General features: G+C 40.0%; 1 protein-coding gene across 1 annotated transcript in view; it reads left to right on the top strand.

Annotated features, from left to right (window-relative positions):
- ptprq (protein tyrosine phosphatase receptor type Q) overlaps nucleotides 1-12,766 on the top strand; it is a 70,177-nt gene that overhangs the window by 52,866 nt on the left and 4,545 nt on the right. The window contains exons 48-58 of the mRNA XM_053499856.1: nucleotides 1,292-1,450; nucleotides 1,772-1,991; nucleotides 2,095-2,168; nucleotides 2,292-2,391; nucleotides 2,724-2,852; nucleotides 6,705-6,786; nucleotides 6,942-7,032; nucleotides 7,143-7,219; nucleotides 7,990-8,124; nucleotides 8,260-8,385; nucleotides 9,461-9,609. Of these exons, the coding sequence (XP_053355831.1) occupies nucleotides 1,292-1,450; nucleotides 1,772-1,991; nucleotides 2,095-2,168; nucleotides 2,292-2,391; nucleotides 2,724-2,852; nucleotides 6,705-6,786; nucleotides 6,942-7,032; nucleotides 7,143-7,219; nucleotides 7,990-8,124; nucleotides 8,260-8,385; nucleotides 9,461-9,609 (1,342 nt within the window). The remainder of the gene's footprint in view (nucleotides 1-1,291; nucleotides 1,451-1,771; nucleotides 1,992-2,094; nucleotides 2,169-2,291; nucleotides 2,392-2,723; nucleotides 2,853-6,704; nucleotides 6,787-6,941; nucleotides 7,033-7,142; nucleotides 7,220-7,989; nucleotides 8,125-8,259; nucleotides 8,386-9,460; nucleotides 9,610-12,766) is intronic.

Below are 12,766 nucleotides of genomic sequence, written 5' to 3'. Positions count from 1 at the left end.
GGTAAGTTAAAAAGTTCCTTGTATTTAAGTCAACAAAGGTCAAAGGGTCCAACAGAGAAGGTGAGAATAGGAGGGAGAGTCGTTAGAGAGTAGAGGAGAGAGAGAGCTGGAAGACAATAGAGAGAGATTAGAGAGAGTTGTTAAGAGTAAGGGGAGTCCTTACTGTAAGTGTGGCTTTCTTTGAGGACTTAAATACAAGGAACTTACGAACTCACAGTACTTTAGAGTGAAGAAGCTACTTGGATGAGTAGTGAAACGTTTTTGGAGAAGAAATCCAGTTGACTTGACTCAATTTCCAGATAACCTCACCTGGATGACTGAGAATCTTCACAGACTTTTTAAGTTCTACATTAAAACACTAGGTTCAGTGGCTCAGTGTTAGCTTCCTGGGTTCATGCCCAGGTTCCTCACACCAAGCCCCTGCAGTCCCAAGCCTTGAAGAAAATAGTAGGTTTGCATCAGCAATAACATCTGGCGTAAAATCATCCAGATGTGTGGACTGGTGTGGTAAACTGTACCAGAGGCAACAACAACAAACAGAAAGAGCAACAACAACTACAAACCTTTGGTTTCTGTAACACTGATTCATGTAGATGTTGATAAATGGGAATCAGTTGCAAAGAACTGTGCGAAAATATTGAGCCCCCCTGATTCCCTCATATTTTGCTTCCAAAGAGACAGACTTTTTTGTATTTTTTATGTAGTCGTGAGCAATAGTTCTCCAGACTTCCTAAAGGACTTTTTGGACCTCAGTTCTGGCAGGTTTTTGCCTCTCATTTCCAGTCCAGTCCCTGTACCTTTGTTCAGAGGAATGCGTGACCTATGAATCATTAATGCACAAAAAATCCATCTAACTTGAGTCATGAACCAGTGAGAAACGAGTGCAGATGATGGCAGATGATTGGGTTACTGGTGATGCTGAATCCTGAGTGGTTGGAACAGATGAGCGGGGAAATGAGGTCGCTGCTGAGTATTTGTCTTTGAGCTTTGTCAAAGCAACTGTAGAGATATACAGAGATATTCAATGAACATTGACAACAAGTATGACATGTCTGTCTTCTTTTTTATTAAGTGATTTACACTTCAGGGAGTTTAAAGAGTTAATAGCTGCCTGAGGTATTTATAAAACAGAAAGTCATGGCTTAAAAATCCTAACTTGTCTTAGCACTGTCCTAAACTTCACACGACAATGCTGTCAATACAGATAAGAGGGTTTTATTCAGAACTTTTTAAAGCCAGGACTAAAATAAACTGAACAAAAGCCTCTTCACTATATTGTGTTGTATTTCAGCCCCACCAGTGCCCTCTAAGAGACCCATAGCTGCCCTGAACAGTGGAGGCGTTGTCATGGCAACACACCAAACCATCACTATCGAGATGCCTTTGTGTTTCTTCTCAGATGACAACGGTCCTATTGAAAGAATCCAGGTCATCGTCTCTGAGCCAGCCGGTACGTTCGTAACGCCAGTGTAAAAATATGCACAGAGACAGAAAGCCTCTTTTGTGCCTGGGCTGGAATGAAAAGAGCTGCTTTTGAAACACACTTGAGTTTTGCAGTTTATTAGTATAAGTCATTCTTGATATTCAACTATTTATAGTCTCAAGCGTAGTTGAAAAAATAAAACTATCCATAGAATTTCTTATCATTTTTGAGTGTGCTTTAAGTATATTTTGCTCATGAAAATAAGACTGGAGTGATTTTTTTAAAATGTTTTTTTTTTTTTGTAAATGTTCTAATTTGATTGTTCTGTCCGTGTGTCTGTCTTTGCAGTGATGGACTACAGTAATGTATCAAACTGGAAGAGTGTGTTCCTCCAGCCTACTGCCCCGTATGTGACGGATGACGGCTTTCCAAATCCGGAGTGCCCTGATGATATGACTGGCAGGAGCATACCTGCCAGGACATACGTGATAGGAGCAGAGAAAGGATGTTTCTCTGACGAGGCACAGATCCTCTGTAACGGGCCTCTCAAACCCAGAACATACTATGTGTAAGATACCGAATGTGTGTGTTCTCACTGCAAAAGTAATATCACGTAGCTGTGGTTACGTTTCAGTGCCTTATTGAGACGTTGTACTGTACTTGTTTTGCAGATTTAAATTCCGTGCAACAAATAGCATCGGGCAGTACACGGACTCGGAGTACTCGGAAAGGGTCAGAACGGCAGGTACGAGCTTTCAGAAGTTCATGGTGTGAAATAAAGAGAGCGTGAAGTGGTTCTTATCAGTCCTTACGCCAGTCTCTGTTACATCTCACTAGCATTTTATTTTACTCACTTTTATCCTTCCAGATGACAGTCTTTTGACTCGGGATGAGCAGATCATACTCGGAGTGCTCCTGTCTTTTTTCCTGGCGTTGCTTCTGATTGTAATTATATATGCATCTGTGCGGTAAGCTTCTATAGGATATAGCCCTCACCTATAACAGGGAATATGACATTGTTCACTTGCAAGTATAGTTTTGTCTTTGCATGGCCTTTAAACATCACACCTGAAGATCTTTAATAAAGTGCTACAGAAGATGATTGAAATGCAGAATAAATTCATGTAGCCTATGTAGTTTAGTTAATAACCCTAATACTCTAAGATATTAAATTATATTTCACCCTGAGATAAAATGACTTCTAAGCATCAGATGTTTAATATTTCACAGAAATTATTGTTATTTTTTTTTATTATTGATTTTATATTTTAAAATAATCTAGCATCTTGTCTAACTGCAGGATTCATCAGAGGCAGAAGGAGGGTGGCACTTATTCTCCACGAGAAGCAGAGATTATTGAGACCAAGCTGAAACTGGATCAGCTGATAGCGATGGCCGACATGGAGCTAAAAGAAGAAAAAATCCAACGGTAAATCATCTGAAATCTTTTATACAAGATAATAATAATAGCTAGACTCACTAATATAGTGTTATAGTTTTATATAAGTAATAAATATTGAAGTGCTGATGTTCATTTGGGGATTCCCTGCTGTATACAACAAATTCAGGTCTTAGGGTTAGGTGTTAAGTTTAGAGTTAGGTTCAGAGTGAGGTTTAGGGGTTAGGATTAGGGGTTAGGTTAGGCATTAGGGTTAGGGGTTAGGGTGGGAGTTCGGTTAGGATTGAGGGTTAGGGTTAGGGTCAGGGTTAGGGTTGGGGGTTGAGGTCAAAGTTGGGTTAGTAATGAGTATTAGTGATCAGAGTTAGGTTAGGGGTTACAGTTAGGGGTTAAGGTTAGATTAGGGGTTAATGTTCGGGGTTAGAGTAAAAGGTCGCCGTTAAGGGTTAGAGTTATGTGTTAAGTTTAGAGATAGGTTATGGGTTATGTTTAGTGGTTTGAGTTAGTGTTAGGTTAAAGAGGTGACATTTTATTTGAACCGACATCAACAACACATGTATTTACATATTATTCATCACTGCCTACTGCCCGACATCCTTGACTGAGGGGCAGCTTTGAGCCTCTAACTGATCTGAAAGACTACAGTATATAAGCACTGAGTTTCAGATGTTTGATTAAGCCGGCACTCAGATGTTGTTCTAATAAAGTGAGCATCATATATTAACTCACCTACCAGACAGATGCGACAACAATAATATTAAAAAAGATATTTCTACATTTTAACAAACATGTTTTTGTTCTTAATGTAACTCATCAGTGGCTTTATGATGAAGCTTTATTGTTGCTCATTAACTGCTCTCTGATCTGACTAACACACATTTTCCATGATTTGGTATTTCACTCACTACCCTTTTTCCTCAGGTACTCCTCCTTTTTCTTTAGGAGGAAGGAGATATTTGTCATCCAGTAAGTGGCTTCAGTAGTGCAGTCGTGCCTGCAGATGCATGCCCTGCTTTCCTCGTGTTTATGATTTGGTTGTGTTTTTTCGTAAATGTGAATCTGCATTACAGTAGCTGTGTTTACTGCGCATTGTGTGTTTGAGTGTGCTTTCAGTATGTTGTGCATTAGAAATCCGAATAGACAATGATGTTAATTTAAAAATTAAAGGCCACATTCACACTCCAGGAACAAAAGGCTCCATAGTGACTGATTGTTATTTTATCTTATCCTTTCCCTCCATCCATCATCCACTGTATACTGATTATCCTGTGTAGGGGCCTGGAGCCTATGCTAGGGAACTTATGGCACAAGGCCAGGGACACCCTGGATGATGCCAATTTACTGCATGGCACAAGCACACACTCAGTCATACACTGTGGGCAATTTATTTGGAAACACCAACCAAATTACAGTACCTCGAGGAGACCCACAGAGCACATGGAGAACATCCAAACTCCAATTACACAGACAGGAGGCAAGATATGAACCCTCAACCCTGGAGAGTTATCTCGTCCCAGGTTCTGCTATTTATTGAAATACACATCTGGTATGTGGAAATTATATGGAAAAAGTGTGCATTTTGCAATACTAAGAAGACTTAAAAAAAAAAAAACTTATACAGTAACTATTTTGATATATATAGTACCAGCTGATCACTAGTGATGTATGAATTTTATACTGTAAAAGCTGTTTTTAAACTGTTTAAAAAGGATGACTGAATAAATCGAAAGTATTGACTTGATTATTTTAATAAAGCAGATGCTTAAACTTGCAGTGAGAATGTAGTCATAGACTTTTTATACTAACATTTAGCAGAAATCCACCAAACCTTTTCTTCTTTCTTTATTAAAAGGGGCGTTCAAGTCAAACCGGGACCTGTGATAAAAAATTTCCACAAGTGGCATAAAACCAATTGACATTTAAAGAAGACTTCAAGCATAGTACAGTAATGAGACTCCTACTGTACAGTAGCTACAGAAAAACATTAGAATGGCAGAAAAGTTTTAAAGAAATAGTGAATGACGATCCTGGTCGATTTAGCTCAGAGCCCGCTGCAGTCGTTCCCATGAACACATTTATATTTATGCATTTTGAAGACACTTTTATCCAGAGCAACTTACAAAAGTGCTTTGAGTGCTTTTTCGCTGGGTTACAGGGTTACACACAATCATTCACCAACATCACTTGCGCATTACAGGAACTCGGCTGGGAGTTATGGTTGTATAGTCATGACTTCACCTCAAGCCATTTACACAAGTTCGGGCCATTAAAGAAGTTCCAGAGAGGCCGGGGTTTCAGACATGAAGCAGTCCAATCATGGCTCCTATGTACTAAGAAAACCTTCTACCTTAATGGTTTTCAATCCATTGTGAAACACTGTGATAAATGCATTAGTGTAGCAGGGGATTATATAGAAAAATAGGGGGAGTTTTTAATCTCATAATCATGTTCTGTTATTCTGCACAATTAAAAGTCCCGGTTTGACTTAAACACCCCTTGTATTTCTTATTTGCATTACAGTTTTCTATAATATTTTCTGTTAACATTGCAGGCTGCTCAGTTATAGGAAATCTCTCAAGTAAGTGATACATGGATTAGTTTGGATTTTGTTTTCTTAATTGTTTTCCGTACATTATATGAATTACTTTGGAGGTTGTATTTATTTAAAACTATTTTATTTAAATCCCACTTCATCTCCACACTAAAGATTTTAGATTTTTCTACATTTGTACAGAAAAATCTGTAAAAATTATTGTACTGTATTTTTTTTTTACTGTATCCCCCCCCCCCCCCCCATATTTGTACAGCTAGGTTTTTCTTATATTTTATATTTTATCTTATATAGATGCATTTTTCCATAGCTAAGTTTTTTTCTATATTTAATTTCTTACAGTGAAACCTTGAATTGCGAGTAACGTGGTTGCAAGCATTTTGCAAGACGAGTTAAGAATTGTAATAAATTTTGACTTGGAAAACGAGCAAGTCTTGGTTTAGGAGTACCAAGTATCATGTATCACGCATGCGCTTCTTTCTTCGTTACGTGATCACGACTGAGCTAACGAGTTTTCCCTCTAATGTGCTGCGGAATTGCGGGTAATTGTCTCCCCTGCTGAGTCTTAGTGCGCGTCTCTTAGTGGTATAATCAACATAATCTGTGCACGCGTGTACCGTTTACTATAACACTGTGACCACGTGTGTGTGTTAAACATATTTTATTTTGTGTCTGTACTCATGTGTGTACAGCGCGCATATATTGTTTATTATAACACACATGTGCACGTGTTTAAAGCAAAAGCAAGTCTTGTTAAAGAGGTTAAAGATCCATTAAATAAGAGAGGTGGAGGGGTTACCATGTAGAGAAGAGGGAGAGGGGAAGGTCTGAATCCTCCTCTCCTCTTACTTTAGTTTCATGCACAAACACACACACAGCGCCTGCGGCAATAAAAGGAAACTGTCTGGATTTATTATTTCTTTTTTAAAGGTAAAGTGCAAGTAAAAAATTTTTAGATTATATTTTGTATTAATTATTTTTATGTATTTATTTTTTCAGGCTGTGGAACAAATAATTTGAGTTTCCATTATTTCCTATGGGAAAATGCGCTTTGATTTATGAGTGTTTTGAAATACGAGCACCCGCTTCCAGAACAAATTATGCTCATAATCCAAGGTTTCACTGTATTTTATTTCATATTTTATTTCTATCAATAATCTTTTTTAAGTTCACGGGCTGTTGTTCAAGCATTTCACTGCATATTGTACTGTGTATTACTGTGTGACAAATAAAATTCGATTTTGAATTTGTATGACGTTAAATCCTGGAGCTGATACTCATATCCCTGTCTCTTTATTTAATGGGGATCTTTTCCTTTTGTTCGATTGCAGGCCGATCAGTAAGAAGGCTTTCATTCAGCACGTGGAGGATCTGTGTGCCAATGACAACGCCAAGTTTCACGAGGAATTTGCTGTAATTTCTGTTCTGTGCTATGAATACAGATGTGTCTGTGTGAGAGCATGTGAGAGAAAGAGAGAGACAGAAAGAGAGAGCGAGAGAGAGATGTTGCAATGCTTGCACGCTATATTCCATGACTTATTAATGATATCTGATCGTCGGTGTTGTAGGAACTGCCAAAGCTTCTGCATGACCTGGCGACATCGGATGCTGACCTGCCGTGGAACCGCTCCAAAAACCGCTTCACAAACATTAAACCATGTATGATCCACTTACACACAGCTTAATCTGTCTTTTTTTTACCATGAACATTAAGGAGTTCGACATCAGTTAAAGTGTTTTTGTTTGTTTGTTTGTTTGTTTGTTTTTAGATAACAATAATCGAGTGAAGCTGCTGTCTGAGCCGGGGATCCCGGGGTCTGACTACATCAACGCGAGTTTTGTGTCTGTAAGACTCATTTACAGAAATTTACACACCATGCTACTCATTTCTCATTCTACAGGTTTTTTTTTTTTTCAGTAGACATAATTTTTAGGGATTTTCATAGCCGTCCACACAATGTTAGTTAAATTAGTTATGGCAAGTTACCCCTCTGGGGGTGAATCAAGAGACATGGCTTTCCTCCAGACATCACATATTCTGATCAACCCCTCATTTCTTTATATGAAATTAAATGATGTAGATCAAAAAAAAAAAATGACAGGTTGCAAAATGCCCAAAGATACAATTTAAAAATAGATTGTTTATGCAGCGGCAGCCTCATTTCCCCTCTCGTCTTTTTCAACCACTCAGCATTCAGCATCAGCAGTATGCTAATATATACTGTACCGTCTGAGCATTTTTTAAGGCATTTTTATGCTCGAATGATTCATAGTGTGGCTTAACAAACAGAACTTTTGTACAGAACTATACATAATGAAGTGTAGAATTTAAAATCAGGTACCGAGCATATATATATATATATATATATATATATATATATATATATATATATATAAAATTAAATAATTTGTGGGTAAAAATATAATAATAATAATAATAATAATTACAAAATGGTGTAGAAAAAAACACTTTTTTTTTCTGTCCATGTTTTCTACAATACAAATACATAGTGTAAAGCTACTCCTGATATTTTACACATTCAATTAGAAATCCATTAGTTTTTTTTTATTTATACTAATATTAATACATAATATTCCTCACACTTCTCTCTGCAGGGTTATTTGTGTCCTAATGAGTTTATAGCCACTCAGGGACCTCTACCTGGGACCGTCGCTGATTTCTGGAGAATGATTTGGGAAACCAGGACTAAAACCATAGCCATGCTGACGCAGTGTTTCGAGAAGGGTCGGGTACGAGGACTAACCGTTCATTCTGTTCTTCATATATATTTTTATTTTAAATTAATTATTATTATTTTAATTGCTTGGTTATTGTCTCCTGTAATGAATTATAGTAATTAATCATATTGTCGTCTCTTGATGCAGATTCGCTGTCATCAGTACTGGCCGGAGGATAACAAGCCGGTTACTGTTTTCGGTGACATCATCATCACAAAGCTGACGGAGGATGTGCATCCCGACTGGACGGTCAGAGCGCTCCGAGTCGAGAAGGTGAAAAACTACACTCTTATTCCTCAACAATTTGCTAATAACTCTGTTCATTATTTACCTTCGGCTGGCTGTTCCCTCACTTCCCCTCCCTGACTGTTATAAACACCAGAGACTCCTTTCACAAATGCGAAATGTTCAACGTTCCTCACAGGCAATGCTTATACATGTTTAATCTGTTTATTATGTAGAGATTTAGATTTTGTAGAAAGCTCCCCATACATGAGCGGTTACTATGGAAACACATAGTGCATATTAATATGAAATACTGTAAGAAATGCTCTTATAGTAAATCAAACAAGACATTCTGACTAATAGAAGAAAAAAATGCCGTCGAGTATGAGCAATGAGACATTATCTTTATGAGAGCATAATTGATCCACTTTTATTAAATCATTTTCACATACAGAACATACAGTACAGTATCCTAAATATAGTGACATTTATCTGGCATTAGCTATAATTAGATATCTTATAATAAACCCTTTACAAGATTAACAAAATTATATCTAGACATTTTTTTTTTTATTTTAAACGTGATATATTACTGTTCGGTTAATTTCGTTCATTATAGCAAACATTTATTTATTTAATTGTTAAGATGAATTTCAGATCTTCTTCTTGTTTTTTTGTTTTTCATGTTATGTTAAACTGTTTGGATGTAGTTCATTGTGCACACAAAATTCACAAAGAAAAAAAGATTCAGTTTGTGGCCTCTCCAGAACTCATTATATAACAAATAATAAATAATAAATTTGTTTAATTTAAATAATTAAACACTCTTACTGTGTATAACTTTCGTCGTAGCCTGCTGACTTGATCATAAATAATCTTCCTTCATTTCTGAATCACTGCATCTTCAGCATTTCCTTTCTAATGCCCGTCACTGTGTCAGCGCTTTAAAACGTATCAGTTTGTCGTCTTTACTCAGCCTCATCCTCGTCTTATTCTTGATAAAGCTTCTGTTCACACGAGACCCCGTGAATTATAAATCTAGCTTTTATGCACACTAAATCTCTTCTGTACAGGGTTCAGCAAATGAACGTTTGTGTGTGTAAATGTGATTTTCTGCCTCCAGCATGGCGACTACATGGTGGTGCATCACTTTAACTACACTTCCTGGCCAGAGCACGGTGTTCCTGAGTCCAGCTCCACGTTAATCCAGTTTGTCAAAGCCATCAGGTCGAACAGAGGTCACGACAACACGACCATCGTAGTTCACTGCAGGTCAGCCGCCTGTTTCATCATTTATCTGCATTCCAGAAGTAGTCGCATCTGTACTGTTCAACTTCTTTTTATTATACATTATTTTATTGTTAGAACGTATGTTTTCTGTAATACAGTATGGTGCAAATATCTTTCCAGTCCTCCTCATTTCTTCATATTTTACATAGGAGTAAAACGGAAACATTCCTTAGATCTTTTTGTCTTCAGACCGCATTGTGGCGTGTGTGTTTACAAGCAAGCTAAAAGCAAAGAAAAGTTTTAACTCACCGATAAAATGGCAGAGTTTAAAAAGAGATGTGTCCCCCCTTGTTAAAATTTCCTTTTTGAGGATCTCCACACTTTTTGCTTTGAGTGTTTGGGCGAAAAAGCACGCTCTCCTTGGGCTTCAAAGAGACTGCGAACACTGTGAACTTCTCCCCATGAAAGTGCTTCGCGCGCCTCGCTTTCTTTAGAGAACCACGAGCCGCGCTGCATTCCTGGGGTTCACAAGCCGATCTTGCAAGGGTGCGAGAGACGGATTCCCCCCTCCTTTCTCTCGCTCTCTCATCTGATTGGGAAGTCTCTCCTTCCACTTCACAAGCGCGCCCCGGTGCTTCTTTTGAGTGTGTAAAAGAGACTTGTTCTCTTGCTTCTGTGGAAATGGAAGTAGCTACCTCAGAACGCTTCTCTAAGGAGGATAGAAAGTATGAGGAGCTGCTTGATGTGCAAAATGCATGCAGTTGAGCGGCTGCACATTGATTGGCCGGCAGGAGCTAGCCTTCCCTAAGCACTCTAAATTAGATGACAGATTCCTGTCGGGTGGCCAGGAGATGGAGCCACAATGCCGCTCTCTACCCTTTTTTGACGACTTCCACAAAAAATTAACTTGTTCTTGGAGCAAGCCCTACTCATCCCGTATTTTTGTACCATCGACTTTGTTTTATGCGAATATCGTTGATGCGAAAGCACGGGGTTATATGATGATGCCCCAGATAGAAGAGACGCTCACGGGCTATCTTTCTCCTGGGACATCATCCTCCAAACACCTCCCTTCAAGCCGTGTAGACTCTCATCTACCTTGGTGGGAAAGTCTTTTCAGGCAGCAGGTCAGGCCGGCGCTTCCTGACATAGTACAGATTCAAAATGTTGACTGTCAAAATCATTGTCCCATAAATACATCCAGGGGATTGGTTTGTGACAATAGATCTGAAGGATGCATATTTTCACATAGAAATTTTGCCACAACACAGGAAGTTCCTGAGGTTCGCTTTCGGGGGCAAAGCTTACCAGTATTGGGTCCTTCCATTTGGTCTAGCTCTATCACCCCGCACATATACAAAGTGTATGGATGCAGTCCTGGCTCCCTTGTGACTCCAGGGCATCCGTATTTTAAATTACATAGACGATTGGCTGATTCTGGCCCAGTCTCTGGAGCTAGTGCTTCGACATTGGGATATCGTCCTAGCTCATCTCCATTCTTTAGGATTGAGACTAAATGCTACGAAAAGCATTCTCTTTCCAGTTCAGAGGACAACATAATTGCGTGTCACATGGGACTCGATCATTATGCGGGCACAGCTGTCCCCCGCTCGTATCGAATCCATTTTCAATGCCCTGAAGGAGATCAAGCTAGACCAGAGAGTGACTGTACATCACTTTTAAAAATGTGTAGGCCTCATGGCTGCATCCACGGTGATACCTTTGGGCCTCCTGCACATGAGAGCATTTTAGTTGTTGCTAAGAGCCAGGGGATTTTAATCAAGGGCCAATCCCCAAAGGCAAATAAGGGTTATGGGCAAAGGACTTCGTACCCTTTCTATGTGGTTCAGACCCCGGTCTCTGACTTTGGGTCCCACTCTAGGTCCGTCTTGTCGTTGCAAAATGCTAACGACAGACGCTTCCCTTACCGTCTGGGGTGCGGTCTTGGATGGCCGTCCAGCCCAAGAGAGCTGGAGAGGCCATCTTCTTGCATGGCACATCAATTGCCTCGAAATTATGGCTCTTTTTTTGGCCCTACAGCACTTCCTCCAGCAGTTGAGAGGCTACCATGTCCTAGTGCGGGTGGACAACACATCGGTAGTCTCGTACATAAATCACCAGGGCGGACTGCGCTTGCGCCGCTTGATAAGCTAGCGCACCAGGTTCTGCTTTGGGCACAGAACAAGTTGTGACACACGGAGAATGGAGACTCCACCCTGAAGTAGTCAGTCAGATCTGGGAAAGATTCTTTATAGCAGAGGGGGACCTCTTTGCCTCCCAAGAGACAGCACATTGTCCCCTCTATTACTCTCTGACTCTTCCAGCTCCCCTGGGTCTGGACGCGATGGCCCATACGTGGCCCAAATTACGCCTTTATGCGTTTCCTCCATAAGCTCTGCTCCCGGGAGTCCTGGCAAGGGTCCGTCAACAGCGTTTGCGCCTCTTATTGATAGCACCCTGTTGGCCGACCAGAGTGTGGTTCTCGGATCTCATATCTCTCCTCGACAGCTCACCATGGATGATTCCAGTGAGGAGTGATCTTCTGTCTCAGGTGCAGGGGACAATATTTCATCCCCAGCCCGAGCTTTGGAACCTTCACGTTTGGCCCCTGAATGGGACCAACTAAGTCAAACTGGTGTTCCAGCCAGAATAATTGAAACTATTCTAAGTGCTAGGGCTTCCTCCACTAGAAGAGCTTATGCCCTCAAATGGAATGTATTTGAAAGTTGGTGCATGATGAAACATGTAGACCCAGTCCACTGCTAAATTGTTTTAGTGCTGGAATTTCTGCAGGAAAAGTTGTCCTCGGGCTTGTGCCCTAGTACTCTCAGGACGAACGTAGCCGCTATTTCAGCCTGCCACGTTCTGATTGATGGGGTTGCCGTTGGAAAGCACCCTTTAGTTGCCTGTTTTATTCGTGAAGCTAAATGGTTGAGGCCACCCACTAGATTCCCTGTCCCTTCGTGGGATTTATCTATCCCCTTTCGAACCACTAGCGCCTGTCAGGTTTCTGACCCTTAAGATGGTTTTTCTGATGGCTATTACCTCTCTAAGGAGAATTGGAGATCTGCATGCCTTGTCAGTCTCTCCATCCTGCCTAGTCTTTGCCCCTGGGCTAGTCAAGGCCATTTTGCATCCTCACCCAAACCATCTTCCGAACGATCCATTCTCAACCATGCAGCCTGTTGTTCTTGAAGCT

The sequence above is a fragment of the Clarias gariepinus genome, chromosome 7 (genome assembly GCF_024256425.1).
Source record: "Clarias gariepinus isolate MV-2021 ecotype Netherlands chromosome 7, CGAR_prim_01v2, whole genome shotgun sequence".
Classification (NCBI taxonomy): Eukaryota; Metazoa; Chordata; class Actinopteri; order Siluriformes; family Clariidae; genus Clarias; species Clarias gariepinus.
This window is presented reverse-complemented; position numbering and strand designations above follow the sequence as displayed.